Below are 14660 nucleotides of genomic sequence, written 5' to 3' on the forward strand. Positions count from 1 at the left end.
CGGGGAAAGAATGGGAGTGGGGAGAGAGCATAGAATGGAAAACGGAAGGGGGAAAATGGAAGGGAGTGGGCGGGATGATGATAGTTAGCATTCTTAATTTAAATTTATATACACAAATCATGTAGATGTAGTTCGGCCATGAAGATCTGGAAGACCAACACTAGTTACACTGCTATAGTATTGAATTTGGAAGTACTATAAGACATGTAAAATGGATATGAAGAAATAATTCTCAACATAGAGAAAAGATATTTTCTCATTCAACAAAAAAGATGAAACTTACAAAGGAGAAACAACCACTTATTTATAGTTCTAAGCAACACGCTACATGCATGTGCTCGAGGGCATGTGAGTGCATGGACACACAATCAAAACCCTTATAACTAACTATAACTACCAACTAATTGCCAGCTCACTCCGACAACTTTTTAGGCCATCCATAACGCTATCTCTTATCCATCTCTTAACCCCCTCATCTCTTTACCATTCATTGGCCCTACTGTACTTTTCACTTTATATCTTAACTAAGAGACAACACCTACATCCCTCCATCTCTTAACCATCTCATCTCTTAACTATTCATTCAATTTCATTTTTTATTTTTATTTTTAACAAATCCAATTAATAAAAAACACACTTCATTATATAAAATAAAATTATAATTTAAAATTCTAAAAATATAAAAATATAAAAAAGACATAATTTAAAATCCTAAAAATATAAAAAAGACATAATTAAAATCCTAAAAAAATAAAAGGCATAATTTAAAATACTAGAAATTCAAAACACTTAAATTTTAAAAACTACTCCTCTGGAGAATCATCCCCCGAAGTCGGTGGCGGTGCACCCGGGTTAGTGGATGGCCGAATACCAAGTTGTCTTGCCATCTCCTGCATTCCGGCAATATGATGTTCATATTGGGGAGGCATCATGCGAGAAGTGTCAGCCATCGTGGCGAGCATGTATATGGACCACAGTGAAGTGCTAGAGCCCGAGCCCGAGCCCGCCTGGTTTGACGCCTCGGCCCTTCCCCTTCCCCCTCCCCCTCCCTCTAGCCGCCTTCGCCGCTTTGGTCCCTTGCGGCCGACGACGTGAACCGGAGGAGGAGACACCTACATTGGTGGGCGTGTCCTCAAACTCTTGTGAGGCGTTGCCTGACCCGCCGCCCTTACTAGACGAGTAGCCACCCCCCGTGTGCTTCGTGCGTTTAGAGCTCAAGGACCGGACACCGCCAACCCATCTTTTTTCGTTTCTGACCAACTCCCAAACATCGATATGTTTGAAATCTTTTTTAATGTCGTCTTAGACTCGCATCGTCGCTCTCAGAATGTCGACCTCACTGGCTCTGCTTTGGTATTGCTCCGCTTCAGCCCTGTAGATCGAGCAAAAAAATTTTACATCTCTGTCGCACCGGTCCCAATGACTGCAGAACATCTTCACGTTGCGGCGGTGAGCCCCTGTCGGCTTTAACTCTTCGTAAACTTCGGTGACCTTCTCCCAAAAACACAAGCGGTTTTGTTGATTCCCGACGATGGGATCGTACGAGACGGTGAGCCAAGCGTTGTATAGAGCCGACGGTGAGCCAAGCGTTGTATAGAGCCAACGTTTCCTTGCGGCTGTATAGATACGTCGCCTAGATCCTCTGTCTCCTCGCCTTGTTCCTCCTCGGCATCGCGACTGGCGGAGCCTCCACCGCCTCGTCGTCCTCCTATCGGAAAGTATTCCGGAGTGTGTTCCTCCGGAAAATTCTCCCTAATTTGGGATAATCCATGCGTTGACCTCGGGGGGAGGGGGAGGGACGATAGTATGCATCCAGATCAAAATGTGGTGAACATGCCTCCCCAGTCGCCAAACGCGTTTAAATCGAAGCCGCCGGAGCCGTTGGAGTTTCCGTCACCGGATATTTTTACAGAAATTGGAGAGGAAAGAGAGGTGAATTGAGAGAAGAATAGATGTGGTGTTTGACTGTTTGTAGTGTTTGTGTGTGGAATGGAGAATGAAAGAGAGTAGTGTGTATTTATAGAATAAGAAAAAAAAGAAGAAGGTAATATTACCGTTATTTTAAAATAATATTTTTAATTTTTTTTTTCTGAAAATCGATTTTTTTTAAAAAAAACTAAAAAATGACGTCATACTTACTACGCCCACTCGCGGGCCGGCGAGTGGGCGTCACGCCTAGCGCCAGCGCTCGCCACGTGGCGCTGGAGCGTGGCGAGCCGTCTCGAGGCTTGCCTCTTCCGCGCGAGACGCACGACGGGATGAGGACGAGACGACGCCCACAGCGCCGTCTTGCTGTTGTCTCGTCTCTCCGAGACGCGATGGAGACACCCACGCGCCGCGCTGTGGGTGGCCTTATTCTTCATGCTCATTTCAAGTGCTATTTTTCTGTCTTTTATTTCAATAGGAAGATTTCTAGTTTACATAATTTGGTACTACCTCTATCCCCCAAATTTTGACATAGTTTACTATTTCGTCCGTCCATGAAAATTTGACACACTTCACTTTTTACCATCTTTGATAGTGGACCTCATATTCCACTAACTCATTCCTAGTATTATAAAACTAATACTTTAAAAGTAGGACCCACATCCCGCCAACTTTTTCAACTCACTTTCCATTACATTTCTTAAAACCCGTGCCCTGTGCCGAGTCAAAGTGTGTCAAAATTTGAGGGACGAAGATAGTATTTCAGAGATAAGGTATGGTTTACACAATCTGAAAGAGAAAAATAATAAATTCATAGCAAAAAAAAATTTGCAGTGTCCGGAAAAGTACTATATTGATCACCAAAGTCTGAAGCTAGATTAACAAAATCTATTACTTTAACAAGCTTATTTGTCCAAGCAAGTTCAACATAAAATGATTTACCAATGAGGACTAAAATGAAATTAAACCATGTAGGGATCATACAATTTTATCTCTTTATTGCAAGTTTTTTTTTTTTTTTTTCCAATTTTGCATTATATAATCCAAAAAGAGAAGGGAAAAGTAGATATTTAAAAGCGAACGCGAAATCCCATAACTGAATCTTGTTATGGCATGTTTGGTAGATGGATTTCCATCCCTGAGTTATCACTTCTACCAAACATGGTCTTAGTTGTTAATGCATCACTCGAAATATTCAGAAATCCAATTAAATCGGGGAGAATGGGTGAATCCAAAAATGATGAGGAAGAGCACGCGCAGGAATCAAATTGAAGTTCATTCAATTATCTGCCCAAAATCACACACGAAGGAAAACATTCTGACTTCTCTTCTTCTTTGGGCAGCGCCAATGGCAAGGGAGGGGACGACCACGGCTATTTTCCTTGACCGTCAAGGGGAGTTCAGCTGCACCCTCCCACCCCCACATCCGCCACAGACTCAATCCAAACTCTCAACAAACTAACAATACCTCCTACATAGTTTGGAAAAGGGTGATGGACTTTTCAAGAAATAAATCGACAGGCAAACAATAAAATAAGATGACCTGCTGAACAACTCAAAATCTGCATTAACTTACAAGTTTGTTAATATGAAAAAATTGTAATTGTCAAATATCCTCTATGATTACTACTGGTGGAAACTCTCTGTTTTTGTTTTTGTAATACAAATTATATCTCTTGCTACTCATATTTCAAGTAACTGAATCACGAAGGTAGAAGCTCTTGTTTCTTTCACCCTAGGAGAAGAAGAATTCCTTCGAGTTACCACACTGCATTTCATCACTCATCTTAAGCAAACGTCGATAAGATATTCTTCTTTAGGGTGAATTCTTCGGCCTTATTTGGGCTGATTGACTGCATCAACAAGAAGCAAGAAATATTTATGAAAATTCTAACAGAATGCAAGGGCATAATAAAGGATAAACATTGCTACTTATGTACAGTAGCATCCAATATTATATCATGGAGAAGTACAGGAAAAATTAAATTCATTAGTTTCAACAACCTATGTAGCAGAAGAGATATGATGTACCTTAGCAATTATGCGGTCCAAACGTAGGATTTCATTCTTTGCATAATCGGAACCTTTGTCCATGCAGCTCTTAGCAGCTTTCACATAGATCTTCCCATATCTACAGGATAATTAGAGGGGATAAAGTAATAATCCCAATGTTAATATGCACAATCTAAAAAAAGGCATGTTATAACATCATTACAACTGATCAAATTAAAATATGAATTTATGAAAAACCTTGCATTTGAACCCTTCAGCTTCCCAGCTTCTTCTTCTAATCGTTTGAATACAACTTTCTTCTCCTCGCCTTTTGCACTCATAAATTCCTTCACCAAGCTTCCAAGGTCCTCAATGATGCCAGCCTAGGGAGGATATAAAGTAGATCAGTATCACAAACAAAAGTAAACATGGTCACATCAGTAATTCTGTCACAGACCTTGGAGGTGAGTTTTCCTTTCGCATCTCGGTTCGTTCCGCACTTCTCATTAATGAAAGTAACAAAATCATCTACATCTCTGCCACCATTATAATCTTCACCAGCCTTGATGTTTTTTGGGAAGAACTTCAATGTAGGAAAACCGGTAATACCATACCTGCAAGGCAGAAGATACTTCATAAGGAAACCGATGCCACATTACTATCCATAAAAAAAGTGCATAAATTTCAGGAATCTAAGCAGGACTTCAAGATGCAGGCTAGCATTGCAGCTAATGGTACACCGGGACAGAATTTAAATAACCAACACTAGAATTTAAAGACGAGCACTATGTATTTTGATGGAGAAAACAACTGTGCTTTTGCTCTTACTTTTCTGCAAGATCCTTGTGTGCATCAGCATCAAGATTAGCAATGACCACATCTTCCTCCAGATTGAATGCTGTTGCAACCTTTTCATAGATCTACATGTCGAAAAGATATAGAAATCAATATCTGAATGAAATTATCAAGAGTTATGACAATTCAACTAACTAGGCACTGTAGGCAGCACTACACTTACAGGAGCAAGGCTCTTGCAATGACCGCACCTGAAAAAGCAAAGCATTAAATTATAAGTATATATAAACTGGACTTACTAATGCATTTGGAAAAATATCATAATAAGATGCTAATAAATCTTCTTTCAAGGTTAGCAAGACAATTTAAATTGCATGACAACCACGTCTCATATAACATTATAATGCTCAAGAGAAAACAACTCATGCACACTTACCAGGGTGCATAAAACTCAACTAGCACATCCTTTTTCTCATCAAGTACAACCTCATTGAAGTTAGCAGGAGTCAGAACCACAACATTTGAAGGGACTGCGGCAATCTTGACATTGGTACCTGATGAAGGAACAAGTTGATGATCGTTACTTACACAGCGTACCTGGGTTTCAACTAAGCTAATAAGTAAAAACACTAAAAATAGAGCATCACAGCATCCTATTCTCACCCATAAGTTCATAAGTAAGTTTCTTCACAAAACTGAAAGGTTGCACACACATACTAATTTGTTGCTCAAGCCAAAGTTAGTTAGCCACCATAAACAACATAATCATCAAATGACATACGATAAACATACATGGTTAATTTTGAATGACAATTATCACATTAACTAAAAATGTTTTACCTCCTTCATTGTTAACATACTCAGCAAGGGTTTCAGCAGTCCTTGCACCTTCATACCTATAAATGAAATTATATTAATTAGACTATATAAATTTGTACTAGATACTTTAAACTTCCACTAATCCACTTCAAGGAGAAAGGGGATGAGGAAAAAGTTAGACAAAACTTCCAAGAAGACCATAACCCACTTTTTTGGCTCCAAGGAACCTTTAGGGAACCATTGGATAGTTGGATACCCAGAAACCTCATACTTGCTGCAAAGGCTCTTATGCTCATCACAATCAACCTACAACATAACAAATGCAGCTGTTGAAATTAATCAACTATTTTATCCTAAGAAATATAATGTAAAATTACGAAACCATAGCATCAAAATATCAAATTGACATGTTTTATCCTCGATCAAGGTATTTAGATGTAGGGTAACTGCAATCATAATTCTGTAAGATACATCCACTAAACAGACACTCAGATGAAATGATTAGGTCAAAATCTCAACAAAAAATAAGTACTCCCTCCGTCCCGGCTAAGATGACACATTGCTTAGCCGGCACGGGATTTTAGGAGTTATTGGTTAAAGTGTTTAATTGGAGAGAGAGAAGGTGAGTGTAGGTATTAAAGTAGAGAGATGAAGATAGATGGATATTTTAATAGGAGTGAGAAAAAGTGGTTGAGTGTATTAATTGGAGAGAGAAAGTTACCAAAAAAGGAAATGTATCATCTTAGTTGGGACAAACTAAAAAGGAAAACGTGTCATCTTAAGCGGGACGGAGGGAGTACTTAAAATCTCAAAGATTGACAGCCTTGGTCAAACTATAAGTTGCAGTAAGCAAAACATAATATAGTACTTAGTAGAACAATGCGACATCAAAGATATATCACTTAAAAGATTATATAAACTGTAATATTCTAAAGCTACTAGCAGACCCTATGGCATTCTCTACTAAGAGAGATAGCATCTCTGTCCCACTATAAGTGAGGCGTTTCTTTCCGGCCGTTGTTTTGCGAAGATGATAATAAATAGCTAAAGTGGAGAGAAAGTAAAGTAAGAGAGAGAATAATATAGAAGAGAGTCGTATATACATTATTCTCTTATTTATTTATTTTCTCTCCACTCTAACTAGTTATTATCATTTTTGCAAAACAATGCCCGAACAAAAACGCCTCACTTGTAGTGGGACGGAGTATAACCATGACATCAAGGGTGGTGAGGGGGCTCAGCCTCCCTAAACATCTCCGAAATTCAATACTTACGTATGTGTTTTTGTTATATAAGTTTTGATTTATTTATTTTTTATTGATTTAATTAGCTGTCTCAGATAGTATTTTTCTACTGCACTAGCATAATGAAGACGTTTGACTGTGAAGTTGAGTGTTAAACTACAAACTACAATGCTTACAAATCATTAACATTATTTCTGACCATTGGTTCTCACTCCTCCAAAGTGAAACTTGATAGAATATTTCTGTAAAACTACAAACTACAATGCTTGCTACAACAAGAATTGAACACTTGACTGAATCACAGTGGAACTATTTGAAATTTCAAACATCCTCAAGGCCCTCACTCATACTACGATTGATTCCAAGATCGAAAATATGACATGTGAACTTGAGATTAAGAAATGAGTATCACAGCACATTCACTCCAAGTCATGAACAAGAATAAAAGGTGAGCTAACCTTTCCTATCAAAACAGATTTTGCCTTCTTGAAACTTGCACCGAGCTTTTCAAACTCAGGAGCAAGCTTCTTACAGTGTCCACACCTGCATTATAAGATAAAATTTCCACATCGTGATCTGAAACTACATAACTGCAGCAAAAGCAGGAACTGTTCTGAAACTACATGGCCAGTGCTAACCGCCATTTATTCTGATAAAAGAATAACGACTAGCGAGTAGATATAGATAATCAAACATAACCACTACTTAGCTAACTGACAAAAAATCGAATAAGTAACCGATCAAATCAGATCTACACAATGATCTAAAGAAACATGAAAATCAAAGACAAAAACAATAAATCACAATAGAAAAGCAGAGGATAAGCAAGATGACAGAGTTTTTAAAACAGGCGAGTGACATTAAATAATTTGAGAAAAAATTGGATACCAGGGAGCGTAGAACTCGACGAGAGCACCGCGGTCTTTGCCGACCTCTTGGTGGAAATTCTCCTCGGTGAGGACAACGACGTCGTCAGCGAAGGCCGAAGCGACCAACAACAGCGTTAGGGCGGCGAAACAGATCGACGATCTCCACATTTTCGGTTCAATCGGAAAAAATTGAAGTTTATTGTGTGATTGTAGTCAAGTATACTTAAAGCTAATTTTGTCAGATTTTCCAGTGGTTTTACTTTTATATATTGCCTCTTTGTTGCCTGTAGGTGGTGGTAGTAAAAAATGATTAAATGGGTTTAGCGAAAAATGAAATTCAGTTTAGTATAGACTAAGAGCATCCATTACAGGGGACACTATTGGACATTTTTTTTTTTCATAGCCACTTTTTATTTGTCCACGGCCATAAAAAAAAAAAAGTTTTCGCAGCAATAGTGGACACTTTTGTTAGCCACATTTCACTTTATTTTTATTCTTTGTATATTTTAATTCAATTAGACTTAAAATTCTCGGACTAAAAATAATTAGAAAACGAGATAATAATAAAATTAAAAAGTGCGATTAGACCAAATATTCGTTGTATTAATGGATACCGGAAAATTATACAACGAACATTTTATAAAAAAAAACATATAAAAACAAATAAAAACACCGCCACCATCTACTCGGTGGCGGAGTCGGAATCCTCTGCCTCTTCTTCGTCGCCCACTCCCGCCCCCGGCGTCGCCCCTGCCCCCGCCGCACCCGGCGCCGCTGAACCAGTCAACCCCAAATCCTCTCTGATCCTACACATGAGCTCATAGTATATCGCCTTGGTGATCGGGTCGGTGGCGGACTCGTAGAAACGGCAGTTCTCTTGCAGTTGTTTCATCAACTGCACATTCAGGTTCCTGTTCAAGACCACATGGGGCCTAGGGTCCACGGACTGAGTTCCAGAAGGCGCCTGCACGCTGCGCGATCCAGACGCGGACGCCGAGTAGCGGGAGGAACCTGCAGACATTCGGGCGCTGCGGATACTGGCCTTCTGCCCCGGAGGGCGTGAGCGCCTAGTGTGTGTATCAGAGGGCTCCTCCGTTTGGGCGTCGCTGAGGTCGATTGATTGTCCGCTGCTGCTACTGCTGTAGTTCCCGGCTCTGTTGCGTCTATTGCGCTTCGCCCCTTGACCTCAGTTTCCTCTGCACAGATGGACTTGAATTTCGGGCAGTTCTCGAGAACGAGAAACTCCTCCCAGTGGGTGAACTTAGGCTTCCATAGCGCGTTGTATTGGGACACAGACAGAGCCTTCACGTCGGCTTCGTTGCGGCCACTCTCAGCGTTGAGAAGGTTGTTGCCGTAGATGCCCGCGAACTTCCTGGTGGGTGTCAGAATTCTCCCAAACTTTTTCCGGATCTGTTCCGCGTCACGCGGTTTGGCGCCTCTCGGCTTGAACTCATTGTAGGTCAACAAAACGCGGTTCCAAAAGCCCATCTCGGTCTGATCGGTGCCAACACAGGGGTCTGATGTGACGGCATCCCATGCCCTCGCCACAGCAATCGACTCGTCTTTGGTGTAGTGCCCGCCCCGACTTGTTACCGCCGACTCGCTACCACCGCTGCCGCTGCCATCCCCGTCGTCGTCGTCGCCGCCTCTCCCCCCACCGCCGTCGCCACCGCCCCTCCCACCAACGCCGTCGCCGGAACATCTCGTCGGCGGGGTTTCCGGTAGGCCCGGACTCATCAGCCCCATCATCTGCTCCAGTGTGAACCTATCGAAATCAGACAAAGGAGTCTGGGTGCGCTGGAAAGAGTGAGAAGGGGTATCCGGACGCGGATGGTTGGGCGAGTCCATAGTGGGTCGATAATCTCCGAATGCCGAACGACCCAAATTCCTCTGATGAGATGACTGACCCCGATATTGGGTTTGTTGCCACGACGGGGATGTCGGTGACCATGACTGGAATGGAGGGGGGCTGGGACTCAATCCCCGGGGGGTGGGACTCGATACCCACAGCGGAGATGGCCGGGAAGAAGGATAGTATCCGTATCCCGATTCTTCCGTGCCGGGTGAATCTTCGTATCTCCCGTGCATTTGGTATAAAATTCTGAAGAGTGAAATTGGAGGTGGAGTGAAAATGGGTGTGGAGTGAAAAATAAATTGGTGGGGTATTTAAATAAGCCAAAAAAAATAATTACAAATTCGAAATAAAAAAAATTAAAAAAAAATTAAAAGAAAAACGGCGACCGCCGCGGCGGTTTCGCCGCGCAATAGATAGGCACGGCGGCCGCCGCGCTTCTCTCTCCTCCGGCTCGTCCACGCCGCCTTCGGGGCGAATGCCCTTCCGCCCCAACAAATTCGTTTGCCTCGGGGGCGGACGCGTCCTCCGCAGTAGCCCGCCGCGGCTAAGCCGCGATCGGGGCGGCCGGCGCACCGCCCCTATAGTGGATGCTCTAACAAATTAGAGCACCTACACTGGTGCTCTTTGCATCGAGCAGACGCTGTGCTGACGGCGCGACGAGCACCCTGCTCACTGTTGTGCTCTTGCCGACGGCACGGCCCTGCTCGATGCATCGAGCACCGCTGTGCCGGTGAGCAGGGTAACGTGGCGGCATATTATTAGCCAGCGGCAATGCCGTTGGCATTTTTTTTATAAAAAAATTGAAATAAACTAAAAAATTGGTTTTAAATAAAAAAAATATTTTTTCACTTCCCAATAAAATATATCCGTTTTTTCTTCACCTTTAATTTATTTTTCATTATTTTAACCAAAAAATTCACATTTTTATCTATAAATACCATCATTTCCACACAAAATTTTGTACACTACACTGCACAAAACAATTCTATCAATTCTCATCTGAATTCTCACCCTCTCACTCTTGCATAAAAATGTCCGGCTTCGGCTATCACCCCTACAACTCCCTCGGATGGAACCACGAATGGTTCGGCTCATCGTCATTCCTTAATCCGGATACGGATTTCTTGCCCTCTCCTCAAACCCAAGGTTCGCATATTCTGGGTAGCTACCGGCCTTACCCGGTGGATGAGCAAGATGCCGAGGGGCAATACGGGTGGGCTCCTGAAACTGGCACGGGAGGGAGCGCCCCGACGCCACCGGAGGGCGGTTCCAGCGCTCCTCCTCCCCCTCCTCGTAGTGTCAGTGTTTGTACTCGTGGCAGTACCGGTGACCCCAACGCCCACACTCCGTACACTCCGGGGGAGATGGAGAAGTTATTCAAAGCCTATTTGGCAATCCACGAAGATGCGAAAACCGACACGAACCAAACCGGGGACAGGTTTTGGTGGTGCGTCTCTCGCCAGTACAATGCCACCCGACTGGGTGGAACCATCGAGCGCATGAGAGTATGGTGCGCAATGCCATCGGAAGAGCCAACGATGATATCCAAAAATTCCAGGGGTATTACCTACAGGAACAGCGGTCGACAGACAGAGGCACGAGCGAGGTCGACATCATCACGAGCACCATGTCGACCTACCAATCAATTCAGTACAAACCATTCAAGCATCTCAACGCTTGGCAGGAGGTGCGTCATCATCCGAAGTGTAAGGGAGGCGTTGAATCCTCCTCCAGCTCCTTTAGCAAACGGTCGAGGTCGGTATCCCTATCCGACGCATGCGAGGATGAGGTGGCTAGCCAGCTTGCCGCAGCTCACTTGGATAACGCTGACGCCAGCCCGAGCAGTTCACAACGCCGGTCGCCAGAAGGAAACAAGCGACTGCCAACCGCTGTCGCGCCGCGACTCCAGCCGCAACGCGAGCTTCCGCTCCCTTTTGTACCGCCTCCACCGCCCACCAACTCGGTGTGGGCCCTTTTGGGTCAAGCCAATATGGCCGATACGTCTCGGATGACTCATGAGCAATTTGATTCACATCACGCAACAATACGAGCTCTCCGACAAACATTGGGGATATTGCCAACGGGGGTAGTCTTCTTTAAATTTCCACGAATGTATTTTTTAGGATTTAATTATGTAATTTTTAATTTGTAGGACTTTAATTATGTAATTTTTATTTTTTAGGATTTTAAGTATGTAGTAATTTTTATATTTTTGGATTTAATTATGTAATTTGTAATTTTTTAAAATTTGTAATAGTAGTTCAAGTATTTTTAATGCATTTTAATATTATGGAAATGTTTTTAGTAATCGAAGTATTTAAACTGAATAATAGAATGATTAGACCCTTGAGCATGCTCTTGCAGAAGCATATGGACGTGGGTGTTGTGATTTTGCGGAAGAGTAGTAAGTAAAAAATTAATAAATGTGGTCTCGGACCCACATCCGTGCTCTTGCCAAAGAGTATGGATGTGGATGCTCTTAGTACTCCTACTACTGAGTGCTAATATGGTCTTTTTAACATTAAAGAAATGTAAATGGAAAAAAAATAGTAGTAATTTAATGCGTTAAATATCCTCATTACGCTTTATGTATCCAAGAATTATAGCCAATATGTCATATGATTAATGTTTTGAATTAGGATTTAATTGAAAGATATTACATGCGATTAGTATTTTTTCCATAATGTTTTGAGTCTTTTGACAGTGAAACTAACAGCTCTAATTATCAAACCGTCCCCATATATCTGTTCAAGTTTCCAATTTCTTGACGAATTTTGAGGAGTTGTTAAAGTTGGCATTGAGGATCATGATTTAAGCTTTGCTGGATTATGGATTAATGAAAACGCTTTTATATGGTTTTGTTGTACCCTCCACACTTGCTACCGTATGTGATGTGATCCACTTAATTAAAGATTATACAACTACTCCATCTTACTAAAACAACATTTTATTCTTCTATATAAGGATCAATTTTGAATCTCATTCTCATTCAAACTCATCATTTAGTCCTTGCAAACAAAAAATGTCCAACAAAACAGCTATAACTTTCCTAGTAACACTCTTGGCCGTGATGGCAAAGAGCGGCGCCGTGGCCCCGGTCCTGGAGCTATACATGCACGACATCCTCGGCGGCAGCAACCCGACAGCCCGGCCCGTGACCGGGCTCCTCGGCAACATCTACAGCGGGCAAGTCCCCTTCGCCCGCCCCCTCGGCTTCCAACCCCCCAAAAACGGCGTGGCCATCCCCAACGCCAACGGCGCCATCCCCACCATCAACGCCAACGGCATCCCCCTCGGAACCGGCCTCGCGGGGACCGCCTTCGCAGGAATCCCCAGTAATAACAACAACAACAACATCAACACGGCCCAGCTGGGGCCGGACGGGCTGGGGCTGGGGTTCGGGACGATCACAGTGATCGACGACTACCTGACGGCGGCGCCGGAGCTGGGGTCGCAGCAGGTGGGGAAGGCGCAGGGAGTGTACGTGGCGAGCTCGGCGGACGGGTCGACGCAGATGATGGCGTTCACGGCGATGATGGAGGGAGGGGAGTTTGGGGATAGCATCAACTTCTTCGGGGTGTACAGGATCGGGAGCACGATGTCGAGGCTGTCGGTCACCGGGGGCACGGGGAAGTTTAAGAACGCATGCGGTTTTGCGGAGGTGAGGTCGCTCATTCCGGCGGGGCAGCATGTTTCCGACGGGGTGCAGACGTTGCTCAGGATGACTGTGCATCTTACTTACTGATACCACATTGCATTGTTTTAATTGTGTGTATGTTTGTATTGTGGAATTGATGATTCTTGTTTTCTGTGTGCGTTTTATGATTTTCCCTAAACAAAAGTGGTGCTAGATTTGGACACAAATATTTATACATATCGTGGTGGAGTTTGCATTTGCCAAAATGGGAAATGACTAGTTTTTGAGGATAAAGCCAAAATGAAAAACATGTTAGTATGAATGAATAAGATACTGATATTTTCAGGTAAACACTCAAAAAATAAAAGCAACAGGTAAAGTCGTAAATAACGAGTTTAAAAAGGGTAAAAATGGAGATGCGGGGTATCGATCCCCGTACCTCTCGCATGCTAAGCGAGCGCTCTACCATCTGAGCTACATCCCCATGTTGTATGTGTTGAAAGTCAAAGTTTAAATATTATCAATGTTTATCGTCAATTATACTACTAATAATCTTATATTGAGTAAGAAACCCATTGTAAAAATACTAGTAATATCTTCAAGAATTAGTATTGCAAAATAATTTGGATATCTTATTAACTAGTTTAAATCTACTCTTGTAGTTGTCGGGTCGGTTAATGAAAATTTGAGAATTACTTGCACATGAACAAGCTAAATATTGCAGACCATGACACTTCCACACACACATCACACGTGTGTACTTTAATCAATATGTAGTACTATATAACTTTGACCATCTCTAATAATACACAAAATCTCATTTTTTATGCAAAAAACTTCTCCAGTTATATTATATATTGTTTTCTACAAACAATACCAAATACGAGTATGCATTGTAGCTACTGTAAATAATTTTGTGATACGTACATTTAAAATCTATACATATATAAAAAGACATTTGTCTAAAAATCAACTAATATACTTAGACAATTTTGGCAGAAAAATAGAGCTTTATGAAGTGAGTGGGTATCCAGCTAAAAAGCATGACATATAAATCCTCCATTGGCTACTAAAACTGCCTGCAACAAATTTGGGTCTCCATGTTTTATGTTATTTTGTGATCCATATAGGATATATCCTAAACAAAGTTGTGTTCCAAGAATTGATACCAAAACCAGAGTTTGAGAAAAAATGATTATTTTCAGATCTTGGCTGACTTTCCCCTTTCTCACATAGAGGAGTTTAACCACATTAGAGCTTTGGTAAGACCACGAGTAAACCTATAAGAAGCGATGTCTTCCTGAGTACACATGCTAGTTTGGCTTATCAATTCTGTGTGTAGAGGATTCCTTCTTCTTTACTATAGTAATTATGACTTGCTCTTGGCTCTTTTTTGCCTCACTTGCTTTGACAATATCTTCTTTTTTTTTTGTTCTATCCTTACCTTGTTATTGGTAGCTTTAGATGTTGATATTAGTTTGATCCAGGTTACTTTTTTTTAATCTTATTATACTGTTATTGTT

The 14660-nt window shown here is 42.0% G+C and overlaps 1 protein-coding gene, 1 non-coding gene and 1 pseudogene across 2 annotated transcripts; 1 reads left to right on the forward strand and 2 right to left on the reverse strand.

Moving 5' to 3' along the window:
- Window positions 1–3455: 3455 nt before the first annotated feature.
- On the reverse strand, window positions 3456–7891 carry LOC125218414 (putative protein disulfide-isomerase A6). Its single transcript, XM_048120079.2, has 11 exons — window positions 7665–7891; window positions 7235–7319; window positions 5741–5838; window positions 5554–5609; window positions 5150–5267; window positions 4937–4964; window positions 4747–4838; window positions 4376–4532; window positions 4177–4301; window positions 3958–4057; window positions 3456–3779 (listed from the first exon to the last, which is right to left on the reverse strand). The coding sequence occupies exons 1-11, from the start codon at window positions 7811–7813 to the stop codon at window positions 3714–3716; spliced, it is 1074 nt and encodes a 357-aa protein (XP_047976036.2). The 5' UTR covers window positions 7814–7891; the 3' UTR covers window positions 3456–3713.
- Window positions 7892–12500: 4609 nt separating this feature from the next.
- Window positions 12501–13309, forward strand: LOC125220161 (dirigent protein 16 pseudogene; annotated as a pseudogene).
- Window positions 13310–13548: 239 nt separating this feature from the next.
- On the reverse strand, window positions 13549–13621 carry TRNAA-AGC (transfer RNA alanine (anticodon AGC)). The gene has a single exon. It is a non-coding gene; the product is annotated as a tRNA-Ala (tRNA).
- Window positions 13622–14660: the final 1039 nt, after the last annotated feature.

The sequence above is a fragment of the Salvia hispanica genome, chromosome 1 (assembly GCF_029641045.1).
Source record: "Salvia hispanica isolate PSC_SH4W2 chromosome 1, Shi_PSC_v1, whole genome shotgun sequence".
Classification (NCBI taxonomy): domain Eukaryota; kingdom Viridiplantae; phylum Streptophyta; class Magnoliopsida; order Lamiales; family Lamiaceae; genus Salvia; species Salvia hispanica.

What these genes read in the sequence shown, in the direction of transcription:
- LOC125218414 (XM_048120079.2), bottom strand. Translation starts at nt 7,813, where the DNA reads ATGTGGAGATCGTCGATCTGTTTCGCCGCCCTAACGCTGTTGTTGGTC. An exon ending in GTCGAGTTCTACGCTCCCTG is followed by an intron (nt 7,320 to 7,664) that starts GTATCCAATTTT and finishes CTTATAATGCAG; the next exon opens with GTGTGGACACTGTAAGAAGC. An exon ending in ATTGCAAGAGCCTTGCTCCT is followed by an intron (nt 4,839 to 4,936) that starts GTAAGTGTAGTG and finishes TTCGACATGTAG; the next exon opens with ATCTATGAAAAGGTTGCAAC.